Source organism: Rattus rattus, chromosome 14 (assembly GCF_011064425.1).
Source record: "Rattus rattus isolate New Zealand chromosome 14, Rrattus_CSIRO_v1, whole genome shotgun sequence".
Taxonomy (NCBI): domain Eukaryota; kingdom Metazoa; phylum Chordata; class Mammalia; order Rodentia; family Muridae; genus Rattus; species Rattus rattus.
In genome coordinates this window covers 5,903,563-5,926,956 of record NC_046167.1, presented here as the reverse complement: position 1 = coordinate 5,926,956, position 23,394 = coordinate 5,903,563, and the positions used below count along the sequence as shown (strand labels likewise).

General features: G+C 46.8%; 1 protein-coding gene and 1 long non-coding RNA gene across 2 annotated transcripts; both read left to right on the top strand.

Moving 5' to 3' along the window:
• Positions 1-5,205: 5,205 nt before the first annotated feature.
• On the top strand, positions 5,206-6,305 carry LOC116883923. Its single transcript, XM_032885179.1, has 2 exons — positions 5,206-5,709; positions 5,960-6,305. Exons 1-2 carry the CDS (start codon positions 5,206-5,208, stop codon positions 6,302-6,304), a joined length of 849 nt encoding a protein of 282 aa, XP_032741070.1. The 3' UTR covers position 6,305.
• Positions 6,306-10,437: 4,132 nt separating this feature from the next.
• LOC116883652 lies at positions 10,438-18,089 on the top strand. Its single transcript, XR_004385776.1, has 2 exons — positions 10,438-10,536; positions 17,401-18,089. It is a non-coding gene; the product is annotated as an uncharacterized LOC116883652 (long non-coding RNA).
• The last annotated feature ends 5,305 nt before the right edge of the window (positions 18,090-23,394 follow it).

Genomic DNA, 23,394 nt, shown 5'->3' with positions numbered 1-23,394 from the left:
GTGTAAATGTATGTATGTATGAACGAATGTATGTGTGCATGCATGCTTATAAGTGTGTGTGTATGTATGTGTGTGTATGTATGTGTGTGTATGGGTTGTATGTATGTATGTGTGTGTATGTGTGTGTATGTATGTATGTGTGTGTGTATGTGTGTATGTATGTGTGTGTGAGTGTGTGTATGTGTTGTATGTATGTATGTGTGTATGTATGTATGTATGTGTGTGTGTGTGTATGTGTTGTATGTATGTATGTGTGAGTGTGTGTATGTGTTGTATGTATAGCATTTGCATGCTTGCTGCTCAAGGCAGTAAAAAAGAGGGCATGAGATCCCCTGGAACTGAAGTTATAAATGGCCGTGAGCTGCCATGTGGGTGCTGGAAATTGAACCTGGACCTTTCACAAAAGCAAACAGTACTCATGACTCCCGAGCCATCTCTCCAGCCCCCCTACCTGTGAGATTTTATAGTTCATGCTTGGTACTATTAACTTAGTAGTATTTGTTCAGAAGGAAATAAAGAAAACACGTAAAAGGAGAAACCGATGTGGGGAAAGCAAGTCTACAAATGTTCTGCTCGAACGAACGGGAAGTAAATTTGAATGAAAAATGAAAGAGAACTTAAGCGGTGTCACTTTTCTATTGAGTTGAATATCATTTCTCATGGGTAATTTTGAAACTCATAATATTTATTTCATGAAAGCTATCAAATATTTTCATGATGGGGATATACCAAGGTTCCTAATCAATGTATTTTATTCGTGAAAAATATGCTCAGTTCATAAGCCTACCGGTAAAATATGAACACTTTCTCCCTTTATGTATCCTAGGCTGGCCTCAAATTCCCCATCACCTTTGCCTCCACCTCTGGATGGGAAGCTGGGTATTACAGACGTACACCACTATGCTTTTGTATAGCGCTGGGACAGACCCCAGAGTCCCGGTTTGCCAGACAAGCACCTTACCAATTGAGCTACATCTTCAGCCCCTAAATCACGAGCTTTTAGATAGCAATGTTTGTGCTTCATTCCTCTCAATACACTGGGCATATTTCACGTAAGATGAAACCGGTGTGCTTGTTTCTTTCTTCTTTCTTTCTTTCCTGCAGCTATTGTTTATCTAGTCAGACACTAACTTTTAAGCTTTTGGATGGTCTATCTGTCTGATACACTACTTCTTCCTGGGGTTTCCCCAGAGAACTATACATCTGTAATGAGAAGGAAGTAGAAATATAGGTAAGTGAGAAAAAAAATGCTAAGGAAAGGGTCCCCGTGAAAGATAGTACCCAACGGAATATTCCATATTCTAAGTTATTCCAAATATCGTGTGCCCTCTAAGTGGTCCCTCCTTAAGGCTTTACCCACACGGATGACCTTAATTAAACTCGGTCCAGATTTATGAAAAGTATCAAATGAAGAAACTTTAATTTAAAAAAAACAAAAAACAAAAAACAATCCAACCTCCCCGGATGGTTTCCCGGCCTTACTTGAGACGGTATTGTTGTAGCGAGTTGGAGAGATCATAGCCACAGCGCCCGTCAGGCCTCCAAGAGTTCTGTGACTGATGCCTAATGGAACCAATTTTCACTCTGGCAGAACAAATTCAAGTTCAATACTAACTTGAATTCGTTGCCTTCGGATGCTCGGAATCAGATCTTTGGAGAGGAAATTGTATCAACGCCTCTGCCTATTAAGTGATATTCCATTTATTTCATCTAAATAGCTAGCAGGAACAATAGTCGGGAGGGAGACCTAAAACAGAAAAACAAATCTTTTTTAATTATGGAATCTGCTCTATTCTTTTTTTTTTTTTTTTTTTTTTTTTTTGCCTTTTTTTTTTTTTTCGTCTCCCTCGCGGCCCCTCCATTTCCCACAAACTCCCCACCTCAACTGTGCACCACTGATCTTTCTTAAACAAGAGCAAAGGCCCCGGCACCTTGGCTCACCTATGCTAACGAGCGTACTACAGTCACAGGCCATTGACTGTCACTCACGTTTTTATTACCCCGAGTTTGATGAACATTGATACACTTGCATGTCTCCCTCTGCACCGGAAAGAAAAGTAATAATTTAGATAGAATTCTAAAAGTTAGCATGTTTTGTCAATAGCTCCATTGTTCCTCCGGTTCATTCATCTCGGCATGCCTGCCATTGAAATCCTTCCTCCCTGACATTATTAAAGTCAGTCATTATTAAAGTCATTTCAGAAAGAGATACATGGGCCACTTCTAAGATATTGTCAAGCTGGAATTACATTTTCGGTACTTTATAGTGTATTGTATTTTCAATCGTCTGAAGCAAATATAATATTCTTGCATATTTCCTCTGATAGAATCTCGTGTAGACAAAGACGAGATAGGGGGAAGTGATGCTTATCACATGACTTGGCATCGTCCCTTCTGATAAACTAGGATGCCCTGAGAAAATCAGCGTCGGTTTTTCCTATCATGGAACGAATTAAAAGGACACGAGCTGGAGTTCTTATATGTCTCATATTTGTGAGAAAGGAAAAAAAAAATCTTTGGAGAGAAAACACTTTAATTGTATCTATATTCATCCAGTTTCACTACAATATTACTGGGAAATATAATTTTATAAATAATCACATTGTTCTAAAGACCACTGAATGGATTTTTCAATTGTGTCCATCACTACCACCACCCCCACAAGCAAAATTTAAATTTAATTACAACTTCATAAAAGGCCCAAGACACAAAAACTGCATAGTTTCTAATTTTCCAAGCCGTTTTTTTTTTTTCCTGTAGGCATTACTTAAGTAATTTAAACCAGATAGTTTTAAGTTGTTGGCGGTATAGCAAAGTGAATAAGCCTCTCCTTATGGAATATACAAACTGCTCAGTCATTTTCAATTACTATGATGTAACTTTACCAAAATACGCCTACAAATGGCAACTCATCCTTCTGAGTATTTGGAAGGACTGTGACATACCTTCTAACGTCTTTTGATATTTTGGTACACAAACATGGCTTTGAACAGTTCGGTAACGTTGTTTCCCTTTTAGTTACAAAGAAATAAATTCAGAGGAAAGAAGGTCATTTTATTTGTTCACAGATAAAGTGCACACAGGCAGAAACAAGGTAGGGCCCCAACTTCAGTGAAAATCGAACCACCGGCCTAGACTGACAAATCAGGTAAGCCAAGCACTTGACTGGTCTGCCCGCTCACACGTAAGAAAGCAAACACCGAGTTATCTTATTCAATTTTTCTTTTAATTTCTTGTCCCAGAAATAGACCCAAGTACTATAAAGTTCTAGACACATTTTCTGTTAATGAAGTTTTGACCCCAATTTCGCTTTACATCAAAATTAGTTGAGCTTCTCACAGAGAGTGAGAAAGACTTCATTCGACCCAGCAACCACTTTCAAAATGAATTAATGGGCAGTATCTCTCAATTGTACAAACAATTTACAAGACTTTTTACCCCTCTAACATTCTGGATTTTTAAAAATGTTCTAGGTTTTAAGGAACAAAAAGGGAAAAACCACCTCCATCCTACCCTCCCCCCCACCTCCAGCCTACCCTCCCCCCCCACCTCCACTCCCACCACACACAATTTCACCGAGTAATTTATCTTAATTTTACTTTTTAAATAAAGTTCATTCTACAAGCTTTCTTTTGTCTGCCTGCCCTTTCTATCTCCAGTAGCACATATTTGGGTGGTGGGAGAGCATTCCTAAATGGGACCCTTGAGGGAGGAACGTGGGAATAAGGGAAACCACTATCCTGAGGCTTGCCCACTTGACCCTCAGCGTTCCCCATCCGACCCCTTCCTGCTCTCTTCCTTTCTCTGGCTGTTCTTCCAGGAGCTGGAGCACCTCAGGTCCGCACACAGTAAACTGAGTTTTGCTGCGAGATACACCTAGAGGGATGGGTGGGTTTCCCCACGGGAAGCTTTAAGAGGTATTTGTGTTTCTTCTGGTTCGCTTGTGTGTATATGCTCGGTCGAGGCAACCCGCTCGCCTACCCTTGGGGTAGATCCACCGACCGAGCAGGCGCTCTCTCAAGGAATGCCGACACCCACATGCTGCCCACTGCCCTCCAGTCCCTGCGAAAAAACACCGGATGGGGCTTGCCTGAAGCACGTGGCCTCTGGTGACTAAGAGCAGGCACGCGGGTGAGAAGCCGGAGAAGAACCTGGCAGGCAGGGATACAGCATGTGTATCCCCGCCGGGCTCCCTACGCGCCCAAGTCTCCCCTGCAATCCAAAGCGCAGATCAATCTCCCTTTCTACCTGGACGGCCTTTTCCGTTGAAAAGTGGGGGGGAGGAGGGGCACGACAAGGAAAAAAGGAAAGGAAGTGTGCTCGCATGTTAATTTGTTTTTTTTTTTTCCCCTCTCCATGTGCTTCCAAATTAAAAAGTGGCCTCTTAGGCGACAGGCCTGCGGTTTTCACAGTGTAAAACGGATTAGTGGGCAAGCTCCTGCCCTTCTCGACTTTCGCTTGCGGTTTGCAACCCCCAGGGCGGGTCTGACCCGGAGGCACCTGCCCAGGCGAGCTTTGCCCGCAGCTGCCTAGCGCGTGGACTCCGCTTCTCCGGCGCCAACACCCACCCCAGGGACCTTCGGCCTCCCACCCGCGGGGCGTATCCCAGGCCCAGTGCCCAGGGGGAGGGGAGTTCCCACGGTGTGGATGATCCGCACACTCAGAGCCAGCAGCCCGCCTTCCAGCCCCTGTGCGCTTGCGTCCCGGCTCCTCCTCCGCCGCTCCTGGGTCATGGGTGGGCCGGAGTCCAGGGACCGTCTGCAGCCCACGCTCCAGGGAGCCACGCGGAACCCTGCTTGTTCATTCATAGGTTTTCCTCCAAGAATCTGAAGTTCGTGGAGGACACTTCCAAGAGTTCTCTCATGATTATCAGTCGGTTCAAGAAAGGAAAAAAAAAAAAGTATAGGCTAACTCCGAGCAGAGGTCGCTGAAGCTGCAAGACGTGTACCCCACACAGGCTGGGCGCGTGGTTCAGTCCTCTAGTACGTGCACCTGTTCACGAGTTTGCTGGGAGTGAGAAGATTCCGAGATTGGCCAATCTTATCCCAAGCTTACGTTTAATAAGCAAAAGTAAAAGTTTGCTTCCCAGTTCTAGAAATGCCTTCTGGCCTTTCCGCCTTGAAGCGGGATTTAGGCATCCTCTAACACTGCAGAGAATCATCAACGTCGATCCACAGTGGAGCATCCACAGAAGAGGTCCTACAGATGGTGGGGCCAAAGGTCCAGAAAATAGCGTCAGTGAGGGACAGATTCCGGGGTTCTGAGGGGGGGACCCTTGAGCGTGAGGGTGAGGGAGGACCCACGTCCACCCACAGCCACGAGCGTGATGGAGCATCCGGCGGGTTCCACCTTAAAGAGTCCCGGAGCGCCCAACTGCGGAGACGCCTGGCACCTGCAGGGGGCGCTGCTGCCTCGCGGTTCCTCCCGCGCCGGGGCACAGCGAGCTCCTCAGCCTCCAGGCCTTCGTCCCCGGAGGGGGTGGGGACCCTAGGGGGAGGAAGGGCGCGAGTGCGGCCGCTAGGTAAGGATCCCGAGCCCTTCTGGATAGAGAAACAGCCTCCACAAGGCGCTAGCTGCGTGCAGCCTTCCGTCTTTCGGCCCAGAGAGGAAGTGCAAGCAGACGCCCTCCCCTGCCCCCACCGCCTTCCTGCGTCCCTCCACCTCCGCTCTCCGACCCCGACCGTGCTTCCCAGACCCTTTGTTCTCCAGGTTGGGAGCGGCTGGGTGGGTTCCCCGGGGAGGAGGTGCCCTCGCTGCACGTGGAGGGGAAGGGATTGTCGCCGGGCTTCCGACCCGCAGTTCTCGCCCTTAGAGTCCCCTTAGCCCCACCGCCCCTTGACTTGGGCAGCTCCGTGTGGGCTTTCCCGCCTCTCTTTCCACGTCGCCGCCTCCCGGGTCTCCAGGAAGAGGAAGGGTAAAGACTGACGCCAGGGGCTGGAGAGACCACGTCTACTTCCAGGCGCGGAGAAGCCCCTGGGACTCGTTTGGGCCTGAACCCACAGCGCCCGCCGCAGGTCACGAAGGGCATCCTCGGACCTCGGGCGCACGGTCGCGGCCGCAAGTCCCGTCGCAGCCCCTCTTCCTGAGGACCCCAGAGCCCCAGAGGGGAGAATGGGACATTGTATGTCGCGCCCAGGAGTCTGATTGCAAACGAACGCTCTCCCCACCCCACCCTCGGCGGCGCCACCCGCGTCGCCCCTCTGCCGCGCGTGACCCCAAGGGCTTGGGCGATTGTGTCTCCCTGAGTACAGTTACAATTGTGTTCGGCTTAATTTCTTACTCGGCTGAAGGCGTCGCGGAGTAAAGCGAGGGGAGCAGGATGTAGGGTGGGGGAGGGGAGCTAGAGCGGGAAACTGAGGGGGAGGGGAGGGCAACTGCACAGTGAAGGGCTACTACAGGTCCCGAGTCCGAGGTGACCAGGCAGCACCACTCATCCAGGCCCAGGACCTGGGCCCAGCAGCCGTAGCGTGGCCGAGCTCTCCCCAGCCTCGGCCCTGTGCACGAATCTCCGCAGACTGCCATCCTCACTCTTTGCACTCCAGCTCATTTGCGCTCGGCCGGGTTGGGGGAGGGTACCGCACCAGCAGGGTGTCACCAAGTAGGTGCAGCCGCTGGAGTAGCAGCTCGGCCTGTGGCTGTCAGCTCCAGGCTTACGGGAGCCCCCTCCCGCCTCTTGGCTTGACCCAGGTCCTTACTGGCTGGTCTAAAGGCGCGCTAGCACTTCTCTCCGCAGCGGGTTCCGGGGGACACACCCCATCCCCACCCCCGAGAGCTGGCGGCCAGCTCGGTATGCCAGGCGGCCAGACGGGCGCCCTGCCAAATTCCGCGTTCCTCTCCAGGAGACGGGGAATTGCGTCCCAGGCTCGGGAAAGCCGGTAGTTCGGGCTTGGGACTGGTTTGCAAAGCCTCCCCCCCCCCGCTCCCCCAAGGCGCCAGGGACGCCTCTGCAGGTTGGATTCCTACTCCGTATCACTTCAATTTTAATTAATCTTTTAAAACACCGCTGTCACGTCGCTTGCAGAAAATTAATCAAACTTGAATCCTTGTTGCATAGCAAGAATTTCGATCCAAGTCTTTTAAAAAGGACTTGACTTTGCAAAGTCACGTCTTTTACAGTTCCTTCATTCCCCCTTTAGCAAGGGAAATACTGCAAAAGTCAGGACATGTTTGCTTCTTTCTGTTTTAAAATGAAACTCTGCTTATTTCTGATCTTTATTTTCCTGTCTTTGAACAAAAAAAAAAGTTAAGCGATAAATTGCCTTACCTCTGTTAATTCGAAATATAATTAGTTTGAATGATCTTTGTTTAAGAGCCCAGATAAACTAAGATAATCTTAATTTTAATGTGACACGACCCCTATTTTTCCTTGTGAATAATGAGAATAAAGAAGTCATTAATTAATACCAAGGTATCTCCATAGAAGACGGTATCTGGTAGCGCCAAGACGCTGAAACATCGGTTGTATTAGTAATTGATACTGTATAATTGAACATGAAGATAGTCGTCTGTTTTTTAACCTCAAAGCTCCGAGTTTATTTGGTGATTACTGAGCTTCTAATAATTAATTTTAGTCCCTTCTTGATGCAAAAATTCTTAGGATTCCCAGTTCCCATGCAACGGAGGATTCTTATTAAAGCCCACCCCTCAAAATGAACGTGGAACTATATCATGGAGCAACCCTTCCTGGCCCATTATTTGTAATAAATTTGCCCTATTTTCATGTCTGATTACATTTCCCTGTGCTGTAATTTACGAAAGTACAAGAATATGCCTACTTCTTACTACTGCTTTGTCTCCCCGCCCGCACTCAGTCCGCTCAGCCTAGCACATGATCCCTAAGACCTTCAGCATTTTAAGTTCCTGAGATTTAAAGATGAATCCCATTGAAGAATCAAAAACTTTATACAGAGTGATTGCCACACACCAGACTCTGATCAAACCCACAACCTGCGTTAGCTCACACTTTTCTGTTATTAAAACGGACTTCCCAACACACTCCCCCTTTCCAACATGAATGGAGAAACAGCTACTGCAGTTTCCTGGGCTAAATTTAGTGTTAGCACAACTTTTGGCATTAATATAAAAATCCTCTCCAAAGTAATAAGGTCTTCCAAATAACAATGGCTATTTAGACTCTAGCTGTAAAGTGTCTACTGATTTCTCACCATGAATTTGCTAATGGCCCTGCCTTTTAACCAATCCAATGGGCTATGGTGTTTTTCTCGTGTGTACAAAGTTAAGAAAACCCTCCGATACCTTCCACCAAACACGTGTCACCCCAAGTAAGCATGAAGAATTTTATACCACATAAATATTCTTAGACCCTGCCCTTCTACGCCCTGCTTAATTATCAGCACTAGTCCTGAAACTGTTGGAAAGGACTTCAACCTCACATTTTAATTTCCCCTTTACTACAATTAAAACTTTAGGCCAGTGTATGCTGGCGTCATTCCCTTCTCTTGGATCTTATATTTTTCCCACTATAATTTAGGCTGAAATGGGATTAAAACAGGATCTAGAGTTCTAATCTCGGTTGAAGTTTTGGTGTATTCACAGCAACGAGTCCTGTTCCCTGCGGTCATGAAGCTCCCAGATGTCAATCAAGCAAACTGATTCAGAAATGCCATTGTTCGGCTCCCACGTCACTCGCCTTCCTCTCGTTTTATTGAACAATACCGGAGTTCTCTGATCAGTCATTCGGAATATGAGGCATTATCTGGGGAAAATTCACAAAGTGTCTTGATCTTTCTTTGGGAGATACTGTTAAGGGGCTTCCGCAAGGCAGAGAGCTTGTTTATATTTCTGTCTTTGGACCGCACTGTGGATAGGGGGGGAAAAAAAGCAAGGAATACCTCCTGAAAGAAAATCATGCCGTAAATCCGTCAAAAATTAATTCGTCCAGTCGAATGTAACATTTCCATTTTCGTATTGTAAGCGTACTTATTTGTCATCTAAGAAAGTATCACGGGGCGGGGTTCAGTTGACATGCCCCCACATCCAACCCCCTATGTTTCACCCATCTAATAATACTAATGTGTTTACACTAGTTATCTAAGAATTTATTTGGGAACTGGGAAGAGCTAAGCTAGGCTAGGAAACTCTCTCCCCTGCCCCCTCAGGAAACCTCTTCCACTCACTCGCTTTTCCCAGTCACAATCCTGGGTCATTCGTGCTTGCGTCCCCGCCCCGAGACAATTCCCAAAGCCGAAGGCGCCTATAGTGTTACCAGCTCCAAACAGCCCAAATTAATAATCAACTTAATTCATGGAGGACTCGAGCCTTTATCCTCAGTTCCCTGAAGGCAACGGGTATGGAGCCCGGCTCCTGCGAGCACTTCCTTGCAGGGAGGCAGGCATGCAGGGACAGATGTCAGGGGAAAAGCGATCGATGGCGACTTTCACCTACAGGGTTATGGGCAAGGAAGCAGGAATCAACCCTCTTAACTGTGGGTTCTCATATCGGAATTCCTGCAAACGCGACAGCCTCGCAGGCTCGGGCTACTGGCGCTTGCAGCACCCTTTTGCCACACGCACACGACCCGCGCGTCTTCCGCGCACACTTAGAGCTGAGGTGACAAGTGAAGGCCGCAGAGGTGGGGACAGAAGGTGGAGCCACTCTCGGGTGGGTCGTGATCGATCACTTTAAAGTAAAAGATTTAAGAGAGAAATCCAGGCTCCCCTTCGGAGGACGGAGGGAAAGCGTCCCTCGGCCTGCTTATCCCTGCCACCCGGGGCTTCCGAGCAGCGGCGCCAGGCAAGGACGTCTCGGAGGCTGGTGGCCTGACCCGGGACCCCAGGCTGTAGCCCGCTCCGCAGGAAGAGCTTTACGTAGCTGGCCCGGGGCGACTGAGCATCTCCGAGAGGATCCGGTTTCCCAGGCAGCGAAGCGCGTGCTGCTCGCCGAGCCGCGCTGCACGCGCTTTTCCCTTTCTCAGCAAGCGGGAAAGGCCTGTTCTCTCAGGGAGCTGAAAGCCGGAGGCCTGGAGGCTTGCAGGAAACCCGAGCTCCCTGCGACCGGCTCTGCTAGAAGGGGCGGGGGAGAGCCCAGCAAGCGGCCCCGGAGGCAGGCGGTGCGAATTCCTGAGGAAAAACCCCTCTGGAAGAAGCCAAAGACTTCTGCCCCTCCCCCGTCCATCCGCCTTCCTCCTAGTTGCCTCTGCTCCACCCTGCTCTGCTCTCACCTGCGACCTGGCTGAGGGTTTAGCCCCTCACCCACCCCACCCCATCCTTCAGTTCCATCTCCTCCTTGACCTTTCTGAGGCCTGGGCCGGGGTAGCCAGGGTGTTGCAGAGGAAATGAAATTGTTCTGGAGATTACAGTGGGGCTTTTGGCTAGACTCCCTAACCACCCCCAACCCCTTTCTCCTGCTTCCACGTTAAGCACCAACTTGTATCTCCTTCACAAGAACAGACAAATTTTCTCGCTTATTTGCAGTTCTGCAAAGTTCGACACACAGATCAGTGAACCTTGAGCGCCCTTGTGCAGACACACATTGTGGAGGTTTGTCAAGAACTCTCGGCCGCGATTATAATGACAGGTGAATCCAGCAGCCCCAGGGGGAACCTGACCTAAGTCCAAGACCCACACTAGGTTAGGGACCCAAAGACACTTCAAGCAACAGGTACCCTATATCAAGCAGGCTTTGGAGAGTCCAGTCCAGAGTCTCGGCACTAGACTGGGTAGGTCTACCTCAGTGACCAGAGACTAAAGGCCCCCACCATGTCTCTCCCCCCGCACCCCCAGATCTCTTCTCTCCAGATCATTCCAGAGTCACCAGAAATCTCAAAACTCTCCTACCTGCCTAGCGGGTACAGTCAGGCCTGGAGTCAGCGGGCCCTGGCCTTGTACATATCTTCTTATATGATTCAAAAGAGAGGACGAGGGTGGAAGAAGAGAAGACGAAGCAGAAAGGGACCAGGGGGACAAAAGTAAAAGATGGGTTTCACCACAGGGCACAAGCTGTCTCTTACACAAATGTTCCCCAATTCCGTCTCCCCCACATTTAGGAAGAGATAACGGGTCTCAGTAATGACCTCCTCAAGGTCACCTCTCTGGGTGACATTTCACACCTGAACCTGGTTGAACACAACCCGAAGGGAGGAAGGAGCCGTGTAGCTTAAGAGAGATAAACAGCTTTATGGGGTATAATAGCCTCCCTGTAGCCACTCTGCTCTTCACAGAAAGCCTGGGAGATTCGAGCTGCAGGAACCTAAGTGCTCTGGTGCACAACCAGTCTCAGCCTCAACCCACCACGTTCAGCCCGAATTAGAGTTAAAGAAATGAGGAAGCTTAGGGTTCCTTCTGCCTGGTCTGTTCCTTGAGCAGGAGATGCTCGCCCAGGAGTACAGCTTGGTCTGTGTAGGGCCAGCCATATTTGCAAGTGAGTGCTAGTCATCACTGGGATGAATACAAGCCTGGACCACCGAAGATGTAGCTTTTTTTTTTTTTTTTTTTTTTTTTTTTGTGTAGGGACAGAGGTGTCAAAGAGGTTTGCTTCTGCCCGATTCGGAAATTCAGCTTGACTAAGACCTTCTAATAGATGTCTGTGTCTGGGTTATCAAGGAGTGCTGGTGTGTGTGAGTGTGCGTGTGTGTGCGTGTGTGTGTGGGGGGGGCATTTCCAGTGCCCAGTTATCACATAAAGAACTACGTAAAGAGAAAGCGTCTTACAGGGAAAGGGAAGCCGGAGCAGCCCCAGCACACCATCTGAGGAACTCTTCCTCATTAAAGAAATCCTTTGTACAGTGCTGCGTATCTCTCGCAGGTTTGTAGCCAGGCCACACCGAAGGAGGAGGCAGCTACAGTAGCTGTTACCTGCAGGCATCCAGCAATGTGTCCCTAGCAGCAGACTTGCTGTCCCCAGTGTGTAAGGCCCAGTCTTTGCCCATTAGTCTGTGACTGAAAACAATCCCCCTGCTCCAAAGCAGCCTCCACAATGAGTACCCCAAATCCCTAAGCAGATTCCTGGACTCGGAGAGAGAACAAGTTCAGGGCACCAGGATCTAAATGCAAGAGCCCCACTCAATTTGGAATCGAGGAATAAAATCACCACGTGTGATAGCAGGTATCTGTGCCTATGTGTGTGTGGTGATTTCATACTTTTGTTCCTAGAGGGACACTGGAAATATTTTTCCCCTACCTAAAGGAAAGTGCTGTTTTCACATCTTGGTGTGGTAGTTCAACCTTCTGCAAGCCGTATTGTGTATTTTTTTTTCCTCCCCCCTCGATTTTAATGAAAGAAGAATTGTACAAGCCACTGCTTTGTCCCAGAGCTGAAACAAAGACTAACTCAGAAAGAACGCTCTCCAAAATGTCCTCTCCTCTGATTTGGGAAGAAAGCTCAGGGAGTCACCAGCCCATAATTGTGGCTGCTGTTTTAATCCTCCTTGGTTCACAGCTCATCTTTCCACTATGCAGAAGTACCATTGAGATATGACTAACCTTTAGGGTTATATCCCAAACTGGGAGTCTAGGGCTTACACTTGGATTGTCTGGGCCTCTTCTAACCCGAACAAAAAGGATTTGAAGAAAATCACATTTTTCCCCTCGCAACAAAGCATTCCTAATCACTTCAGCTTGTTGGTGAATTTTTATTCCCGTGTCCACTTGGGGTATTGAAATCGATCGCTGCAATATTTAATATATTACACTCCTAGGGTCATTGCTCTCCTAAGACCGGATTCTCTCCCTCTTGCCCTCACCTCAGCCTGCCTCCTACCCTCCCACTCCCATCTGTCCGAGGCCCTCTGTTTATCTGTCCACCTAACGTCTTTAATTCACAGCCCACCCAGGCAACTTCAGCATGCTTATTCTGTTTTCTTCTAGAATGGACAATTCTGAAAGCTCTGGGCAGCAACGCACTTAAGGGAAAATGAGGAGCTTAGTAGATTGGAGAAAATTAACCAGCCACAAACAACCTCATTAAAGAACTGCCTACCAAGAGTTAAGAATTAATAGCAAAATGGATGGGAAAAAAACCCTTGAGTGAAGAGACCTTCAACCCCCTTTCCTGAAAGGTGCATAATTTACAGACCAAACCTAACATTGAGTTTTATTTCCCGTTCCTAGTGACCTGTCCCATAACCTTGTAATCCACTGTGGGGGCGTTTTTCTCTTTGGTGCCTTTGGTCTTTTTTTTTTTTTTTTTTTTAATGAAACGGTAGGTTCTCAGATCCAAATGCTTTCTAATATGTTCGTGTATACATGATATGTAATATACATAATTCCATTCACATACAAATATATATATATATGTATTTGGTCAAAAATGCACTTAAATTGTTTGGGGCCTTTTAATTTAGAAAGGCACTTTAAGAGACTCCTGGGTCCCTTTGGGAATTGCTAGATGATTTGAAGAATGCCCTTAAAAGAATTGTGTTTGGATAGGAGAGGGGGTGGGGGGAGTCATGCAGAAAGAAGCATGAAAAGCCAGATCTAGGGCATGCTGTAGATTTAGTGTTCTGATGGGGCTGTGACTTATTTTGTAAATGAAGTTCAAATTTAAGTACAGCCCACGTCTATGGGCTGTAAGCTGCTCTTCTAACATTTTATTGGGCAGTGTGTTCTATATTGGCATTTTATATGCATAATCTCATTTCGGCGCGGAACGGCACCCTAAATCCCGGAGCAAGCAGGTGAGAATGCTGTAGGGATATTACACTCAATTTCATTGGCTTCAGTGAGACTTTGTGCATTGCGATTTCCATTGTAATGGCTTATCTTTGGCTAGACTTTTACACGTCGACACGCTATTCCTTTGGCCAGGATCCTAAATGAAGAAGCCATGTCAATGGCTCAGCCAGTCTTAATGGTTCCATTCACATGACAGCTAACCGGACTCAGTGGTTCTAACGGTATTTATAAAAACCTTCCTGACTTTCTTTCCCTGAACAAATAGAATCTTCTTGCACTTTTCTCCCCCTTGAAGATCACATTTAAGACAAGTCTTGGAGCATACATTAAAGTTCAGATCAGGGAGGTGTGGGGAGTTCACAGTCAGGATGCTTCCAATCTGGAAATCTTTGTGTTGTCTCAGATCTCACCCAGGTCGGACCAAGAGATTAGTGCAAATGACAAGATTTTAGAAAACCACCTGCAAAGTAAGTAATATTTCCTCCCCACGTAGGTTCCACAAAATGAGTTCTGTTTCCCTTGTATTTCCCTATAATCTCATATTACAACTGCAAACACAGGTTGAAATGTTTAAGATAATATGAAATGGTGATAGTTTAGAGAAAGTGGACATTTCATAGATAATTTTTATCAAGAAGATGGTAAGAGTAGGTGACTAATTTCCTAGTTTACTTTTTAAAATTCATGATCCATCAAACACGTAAAAGGATTTTTAAAGGATTTAAATATTTTTTATTATTTTCTTAAAAGCAGGTGAATAGCAGAACCACTGAACAATTCTAATGTTAACCAACCTCTTCTACTTTAAAACACACACGCACGCACACACACACACACACACAAATCTTCCTTATTAAAAAAAAAAAGTCTACTAGTCCTCTTCTTAAAATCAGATAAGAAATACTTGAGCCGTAAAGATGTACACCCTTAATTCTCAATCACATACTTTAAGCTTGTTTAAGAAGACTTTTATTATTAACAGAAAAAAAAGATTGGCTTTCTGAAGGCCAATTTGCCACATGATATGTAACACTTGGAACAAAATTAAAAGCACCTCTGTGCCTTTGCATCTGGCAATGCACTCTGTCAGACCCCCAGCCACGCGTTTACCGGACGGAGCACTCTGGGTTGGGTATGGATGCTATTTTTGATACTCGAAGCGAAGTATGTCAGGATTTGAGGGCTGAGAGCTTGGGATGCTCTGGCCCTTCCCTTCAGCAAGAAAGCGCACCACTGGTCACCTCTTCCAAGGGGCCTCTCAACTCTGGTGTAAGTCTAGCTCTTCCTGTCTTTCCACCTGAGTGGGAAGGGTAGGGGAAAGGATGGAGTAGCTCAGAGGGTGGGAAGAGAAAAAAGGGAAGACAGACAGGGAAAGGGTAAGCTAGCCTGCCCACGGTGGTTTCTACCATAACATGCAGTTTTCAGTTCAAACAGGTGTGGTAATGAGAAGTCTGAACACTCAGACTTTCTAGGACTGCATACTTGGACCCAGTGCAGAGGAAGAAAACTGCCCTTTGACATTTGCCCTCCTGACAATCAGGGTATTCATCTGCGGGGTTGGGGGGTGGGGGGGGACTTGAGGACAGTAAGTGTGAATCTTGCTTTTCTTCCAGGCAGATCCAGGAGTCCAGGCCCCTCCAGGGTGTTTCAGAGACCGAAGAGTTTCCCCTTTCAGCCCCTGAGCAAACCCTAGCCTTAAGAACTCCCATGCATTTGTACGACGTCTAACTTTCATAGGAGAGGGGTAAGGTGGCTGCCACGTTTGGCACAACCCCTCTTCCATGCTGTGCCTCACCACTGACCATCATTTACCACAGGCATCTGGCTTTTCTCTGGAGCTAACCCAAAGGAGGCAAGCACTAGGTGGGACTTCTCTTCCAGCCTTCCAGTGCCTCCCCATGCTTCCTCAGTAACTCTCTGAGAGAGTTCTGACGACGACGACGACGACGGCGTTGGTTTGTCATCTTGGACAAGAGGATAGCATCCACACGAATGGTTTTTTTTTCCCCCTCTCTTCCTTCCCAGCTTCCGGCCTGGATGGGCTTTTACAGATCTGTGAGCTCCCTGCTGAACTGGTAGTATTTTAGGGTCTAAATCTACTGACTGCTAAGTCTTTATCCCAAAGGGTCAAACACAGACATATTGATAGCACCGATTAAAAGAGTGGATCCTTCTGCAGAACCTCAAAGCTTTTCTCCACCCCCCAGTCCCCCCTGGGACAGAACAAGAGCCTTCTGAAGGATGACTCAGACAGGGGCTTCGAACTGTGATATTCTAATGCAGAAGAACCTAGATTCTTTGGTTGTTTCTCTTGGGTACGTCTTTCAGACTACACGTTTGTGCATACACCCACACCCACACACGCATGCATGCGTGCATGGTCCTTATGGGCAGCAAGCTCTTCTAATTCTTGTTCAGAAACCACCCATGTCTTCTGACCACATAAACTTACTGTCCCTTGCTGTCCACCCCCCCCCGCCCCCAGTCAGACACCAATCTATGTAGCTGTGGCCCAGGCCACAAAAAAAACGAACAAACAAACAAACAATCAAAGTATGGCTTGGCATCTATTGTAACTCTAACATCAGAGATCTAGAAATCCTGGGAGCCAAGTGTTGGCTGCTCCCTCACGAGGGAAATAGTAAATTGTGGAGCGCCCGCTAACCCACTTCTGAGTGCTACTGTTAGGTCTTAGAAAAATAAGGTGAGGTGATCAGCATGAAAGGTGGTGACAGGGTTTGGCAGGGTTTGGTACCACAAATTTGGGGGTCATGTTTTTCAAAGCAAACGGGAACAATCTTTTGATAGGGCCAAACACACAGGAGGAAAACATCCTGTTTTGAGAGAGGCAGGAAGTGTAGGAGCACAGCTATAACCCGTGAGTGTGTTAATTACTCAGGAAAAGGGCTTGGGAGCCCAAGGCTTGAATTTGGTGAATTCATGCAATTTGGAGCATTCCGACTTAGTATTGATCCCTAAACTCAATTTTGAAAACAGCCTCTACCGCAGATGTGTGGGTTGTGTTATCCCAGTATTTGTGCGCATCGATTGGACTAAAATAAAATGCATCATACTCTCCACAAAGAAGGAAGAAGCAGGGACAATCACAAGAGGAATAGCAGAAAGTGCATAGTTAATATGGGTTGTATGCCAATCCGCGAAACAAGTGCTCTAAACCCAGGGGGATTTCACGTAATAGCTAATTTGGTGAGAGCGAGAGTGCACAAGCAGAGGGCCATCTCAGAAGGGACAGGAAGAGAGCTGAATACAGGTTTTTACCCTCACTGGAATTAACATTTCCCTGTGATTTGCATCAGCTAAATGTCCAGACCCTCGCTTACAGTCCACCCAAGCCAGGTTTTCTACCACCCAGTGTAGGCTCAAGAAGAAATTCTCTTTCTTCTTGCTGTAGTGTCAGAGCTAAAGGTTGCAAGACAGGCAGCAGCTGCTTTTCCCTTGGACCCACCAGGTCCTAAGGCCCTAGAAAGGCCGCGGGACCGAGCCCTGGAGGCGCTGTCTGACTGCCCCTCAGCCCTTTCAGGGCCAGCAGGACCCGTGGGATTCTGTCCTCAGGGTTTTAGCGATGAACCCAGCGCCTGCCTGGTTTTGCCCATTCAGATCCTTGATCCTAACTGGCTGGACAGGGACTGGGAAGTGACCGGAAGAGGAGATAGGAACATTTCATCTTAGATTAAAGGAATTATTTTCCATGTGAAACAAACAGAACCAAACTCCTTCCTCATTTCTCTCATTTTCTGAATCCCTTGCAGGTTTCTAATGAAGAGACTGTGTGTGTCACCGCGCATAAGAGAAAAAGAGGGAGGGAAGGAGAGAGCTCTTTAAACAAAAGACAAGGAGGCCCAAGCAGGGGCCTGGAGCCGTCCCTGGAGCCTGCTCAGCCTGAAGACCCTCCAGTTCCCCAGCCAGGCAGGCATTTTGGAGAGGTTCTGCCACCGAGGCGGAACGGTCCTGGGCTCGCTCTCCATGCGGCTGGAGAAGAACTGGAGACAAAGCCCCGATCCAAGGCCTCGCAGCGAGGCTCCAATCAGCGCCCCGGGCTTCTAGCCTACGGTCCAGGCACGACCCCCTGCGGGCTGTGACCCGGGAAGGGAGCCCAGGCCGGGCCCCAGGCTTCCCTGGGCCCTAGGTAGCCCTGGCTAGCCAGGTTGCCCCTGACGCACTCAGCCAGCTGCTCTTGGGTGCTTGCGAGTTCAAAACAGGCTCTCTCATTAATTAAAAGCTGGACAGTCTTGTCACTTTCTTTCCTGGCCGAGGAAGCGCCTCTAGAAGTCCCCGCAGTACTCTTGGCCCTCGAGTGAGGCCTTGGAGGTCGAGCGGCCATTTACTGCCCTCTGATTGCGCCGAGGACCAGGTTAGCTCATAAAGCCTTTCACACTCAACAATGGGGATTTTCTCAACAATTAACAAGAAACAACATAATAAAGCCATTTACAAAGACCTCGCTATTTACTATAAATTAGGCACTCTTTAAGAGACCAGTGCGTAATTTCACACACTTTACAACTGGGGCTGCATTTTAAACACCCGGGAAAACAAGCTTGTTGCACTTTCCTGTGACCTATGCGCGGTGCACCTCTGTTTCCCCTCTTCCCCGGTAGCAGCTTTGTTTGCATTGCTGCACTCCAACCTCCCAGCCGAGGGTGGTTTTCCAGGTCACTGTCTCACGTTTCCCGTTTCCAGGTCACCATTCCTCTTGCAGATGCACTGAAAGAAGTTCCAAGGGTTGGGAACCACGGAGCCAAAGCAAGCAGGCCTTGCCCCAGGTTACTCCCACTCTAGGAGTTGAGCCGGGCCTGGCTAGGGCGCTCCCTCCCCACACGGTAGGCCTCTGCTCCTGAGCCTCTTCCCAGGAGATCGCAGCCATGCTGGCCCAGTCCCTTTGCCACTTGCCTCTCACAAGCTCACGTTTGGAGGCCTCGGAAATCCGCTAAGCAATGCAAAGAGCTGGGTCCCTTTTGCCTGGGGAGGAGGAATGAGACCTGGGCAAGAAGGTGAGAAATACAGGACCGCAAGTGCAGGGATGGGCGATGACTTCTGGACACACAAAAGAAATGCAAACTGAGGGGAAGCAATCCAGTCTCTGATGGGGAGAAGGCCCTAGGTGGCCGACGCGCCTCTGCTCTCGGCCTTGTGGCCGCTTGGACTGGAGGCTGCGCTGGACGAGCTGGGGTGCAGGCTCTTCTGCCTGGAGGAGCGAAATCGTCACACGATCAGAGGAGAGCAAGATCTGGGCGGGAAAAGAAAAAAGTCACAAAGAAATTTGTTTGCCACCATGCAAAATGGCGGCACTTAAACATCTTTTTGGTAGTGATGGTGGCCCTGGTCGAAGAACCCAGGGATGCTCTGGGTCAGTGCAGTGCCCAGAGCTCAGTGGCTGCGGAAAGCAACCCTGGAAACCCCCTCAGCCCTTTGCCTGCAGCCTTTGGCCGGCTCCATAGTCCCTGGTCTTCCCTCCCAGGCCGATAGGCCTGAAGCCCGCGCCAGCAGCCCCTGGCCACTGACCCCTGTTTACAAACACAGCCTGGGGGCGGGGTGGGGCCGGCCTGAGCGCGGGCTTGAGGGCTGGAAGGGAGGCTGTTCGCAGCCGAGGACGCCACCAGCAGAGAGGAACCAGGAGTTGGTGCGGGAGAGTGGGCCCGGCAGCTGGAAAGGACTGAAGGCCTTGTTTTTGAAACTGTCAATTCCCTCAACCCCTATTGTGAGGGCTTCATGCAAAACATCTCAGGCCTTTTAAAGTAGGAGCTTGTGAGGCCTCCACAGTTTGAAAAGGAGCTAGAGTAGCAGGGGCCTAGGGCATGGGCAAAGACTGATAGCTGCCTTCCCCCCACCCCCTCCTCTCCTCCGTTTTTTAAAGCAAAAGAGGGCCTGCCAAACAGGTAAAATGCGGCCCTCCCCCACCTCCTGGATATGCCTTACGTACCCAACCCCCAGGCTAGTTTGCAGAATGCCCTTTGGCCCAGGGAGCAAAGCATAACCCAAGCCAGAGGGAAGGTAGTCGTCCCTCACAGGGAAAAGGAGAATCCTGGGGATACATAACTGGGTGACAGGGAGGAATCCTGGAAGTGGATGCCCTGTTTTTTCCTTGCCAATTTACTGAGTTTAGCTGATAGGCAGCCTTGATTTTTTTTTTTTTTTTTCCTCTCTTTTTCCTTTCTATTTTGACCCTGGGAAATCCCTCCCTCCACATATCTTTTCAGCAGGACGATGTTTTCAAGGTGAAGCAAAAGTCACATTTCTTTTCTTTTATAGGTGCTGATTTTTTATTGTTTTTTTTTTTTTTTTTTTTTTTTTTTAGAAAAATTTCACCGTGGAGTATTTTTGTTTTCTTTGAAAGAAAAACAACGCTTTCAAGAATTAATTACTTTCACCTACATCTTTCCTGTGTGTAAACAAAACTCCCATTCTCATATCAGTAGAAATCTCCTGCCTAATTCTTGTTAGCTAAGAACTTTGAGGAATTTCTAGACCACTGAAAGTCACCCAGACACAAATAAGATGAAAAAAAAAAAAAAAAAAAAACCAGCCCATCCAGTTTGTGCTATTACTGTTTAGTACTGTTTAGTGGGGGCTCCTTGTTGTTGGTTTTCAAATAAACAACTATTAATTGAGATTACTCCACTGTAATCAAGTAAGGCATTAGAAAAAGGAACACCCATTCTAAAAAGTAAATAGTTAAGGGGTAGGGGGAAAGCTGTATTTTCTATAAAGGCAGATAACCTGACTGGGGAAGAAAGTACACACATCTCTTTAAAAAATAATTAAATCTTCACTTCACAGGCTTATCAGGAAATTACCAGGAATAAGTTTGCTTCACCAAAAAGTCAGGGAAAGGGATTTCTTACACTTTCCCCGTGTCTGTTGAGCTAATTTAGACACAAGAATCAGTGGCCCTAGAGCCCTGTAGGATTTAAAGGAACAAAACCTATTCCCTGAAAACATTTAAATGCAAAAATTCAACCTGTCAATGGAGGTAACTTTTGTTTTTCTCTCAGTAAGGCTTAACTTTTGAGCAAATGTGACATTTATAGCAGCTGAGAAAGACCTAGAAATTGTCTTTAATCATAAAACAACCCAAATAAAATAAACTGTTCTGGGACTAATTCCCACAGCAGGATGGGAAACCAGCTGAGGGCTACTAGGAATTGAAAGAGTACCTTATATTTGCACACTAAGACTTGCTATGTGGTACTCTTTACTGACAGAAACCCCCAACTCAAGGTTTGCTGTGGCTGATGTCTCACAGGAGCACCGTGGGATAGAATTTATGTTGACTGCTCAACATCTCTCCTCTTGATGGCATCACTCAGGCTCGCCTCGGCTCCCATCCTGCTCAGCAGCAGCCCCTGGAAGCTGGACCTATTGCTACTCTGAGGACTGGAGACCAAGTGTCCAAGCTGGAGCCTCATATTTTGTCCAAAATTCTATGGGATATTTGTCTTAATTTGTGTTTATTTCATCTTACAGGTCTCCCATAGATTCTCAGTTTATAATTTGGTGACAATCTGTAGCCAACATGGAAAGTCCTAGTCTAAATGCAGTGGTCTCTGGACTTGAACTTTCACTAATTAAAGAGTGGGAATTACAGACTTCCCCTGTGAGGGAAGTGCCCTACCTTTTACAGACTCTTTTGTTTTTTTCTTTATAAAGACAACTCACTGTCCCTAAATTCTGCATCACCTTCCAAAGAGGAAAGAACTCAGGCTCAGAAGCCAGTTGTTCAGATTTCTGGGACTTTTAACTGAGAATATGGACTAGTCTTTGGAAATATATACAAACATGAATTCAAGAATAATATCCCCCCAGTTTTTGCTTTGACCATATCTATGATTCCAATAATAATAATAATAAAAAAAAATCCAGTGAGCCTACATCTGGCAACATTCAAGCAGGGGAGGAAGGGAAGTAGTTCAAAGCATCCGCTCACCCCACCCAAATGTATTTGGATGCAGGTATTCTCAGCCTCTGTCCTCTACAACAGGAGGAAAACCACAGATCATACACAGCAATTAGGTCTGAGACCATCCAGAACTATCTGAAACATTTATAGACAAAAGGAAAATTTCAAAGGGGCAGGAATTAAAAGGTTAAGGAAAATAAATAGCTGAATTTCCATGAGAAATAATGATTTAAATTCACACAGTAAACATTTCATTGGTGTTTTGTTTTGCTTTGTGATTTATGGTCTATAGACGCAACCCCTTAAGAGTAAAGACAGCAAGGGTCTAAGACACATGATTTGGTGACCCAAGAATTACTAGATTCGACTTTCATTAAAATCACAACCGATCTTTCTTTACTCTCTTAAATATGAGACTTTTAGTAGTTGGTCTGTAACAAGTTTGAAAAGTTTCTCTGTTATTTGAGAGGAAATCTGCCAGTGTTATGCCCCAAAACCTGATTGGTCTCATCACAAAGTGTTACCACAAAACACTGCACCCGATAAATGCATTTCTTTCAGGCAAAAACATTACAAGTGAAAATGTCAACAAAGCCATTCATTCTTGTTAACCCTTCTCCAATCTGGAATAAGTAGAAATGTATGGAAGCAGGAATTTTAAACAGTGTTTTTAATGGAAAATAAAGCTGAAGCAAGCTTTTCGACAGTGCAAATTTCCATAGTTTTGATTTACTGCTCTCGTCTTTACAACACAGTACACCAGCATGGCCTTACCAAGGGGCGGACCAGCATGGCTTTACCAAGGGGCGGACCAGCATGGCCTTACCAAGGGGTGGACCATTTGCATGTGGGACTACTTTGATTTTAAGTGCAAATATAGAGTCACCTCTGATTGTCACTTGCAGTAGAAACTCTCCTGTTCTATACATAGGATGGCCTGAAACAGAAGTTTAGAGAGATGCAGAAAAAGCATAGGTAAGAAAATCCAAGTGCCTGAGTTCTGATACCAAAAAGCCCTGAAATCAGTTTTTTTTTTCACTTGGGGTGTTACGACTCTTTTTTTCTTTTTCTCGGTTATATTAACTGCTTGGTCACTGTGATGAGTTAGACCACTCAACATCCTGCTATTCAGAGAAATGTTTTAATTGTTTTGAAAGCTTGAAGAGTTATCTTCAGATCAGAAGATAAGCAGGAACACAGTAAGAGTCATCCTATTTTAAATGTTTGGGTGAGAGCACAGAAGGGACTTTTCCAATCGCAAGAAGTGACTGTAAAGGTTTAGAAAAAAAAAAAAGCACATCCTTAAAAAAAAATATTTCTTTTACTTCTCACACAAGAGGCAGCTTTTAAATCAGCATCCAGTCAGGACTCATGCCCCAATCTTTCCATTAAAAAAAAAAAAAATCAAACATTTAAGTGCAAGTACTCTTGGAAAGGGAATGAGGGTTTGCTCTTTAAAGACACCCCACAAAGAAGAGCTCCAGAAAAAATTACATTTGGGCTCACAGAAACTTCTTGCTACCTCACCGTGTAAGCATTGTAACCTAACAAACTTTCACTGAATACCAGTTACACTTTCAGGTCTGAAATCTAGTGCATAAACTTAATGGCTCATTGTAACATTTATTATTCAACCTTTTGACATTTATTTGTAGCAGTTGAATTGAGGTACCGGTGCATTATTAGCATTGAAACAGTAAAGTGTTCCAGCTCTAACCATAATAACTGAGTTTTACTTGAGTCTTTAGCCTGAAGTAGTCTGTGGTGTGTAAACCAACCCTTCTCCCACCCCGCCCCCACCCTTAAAAAAAAACAAAAACCCGCAATGGGGAAAAAAAAAAAAAAA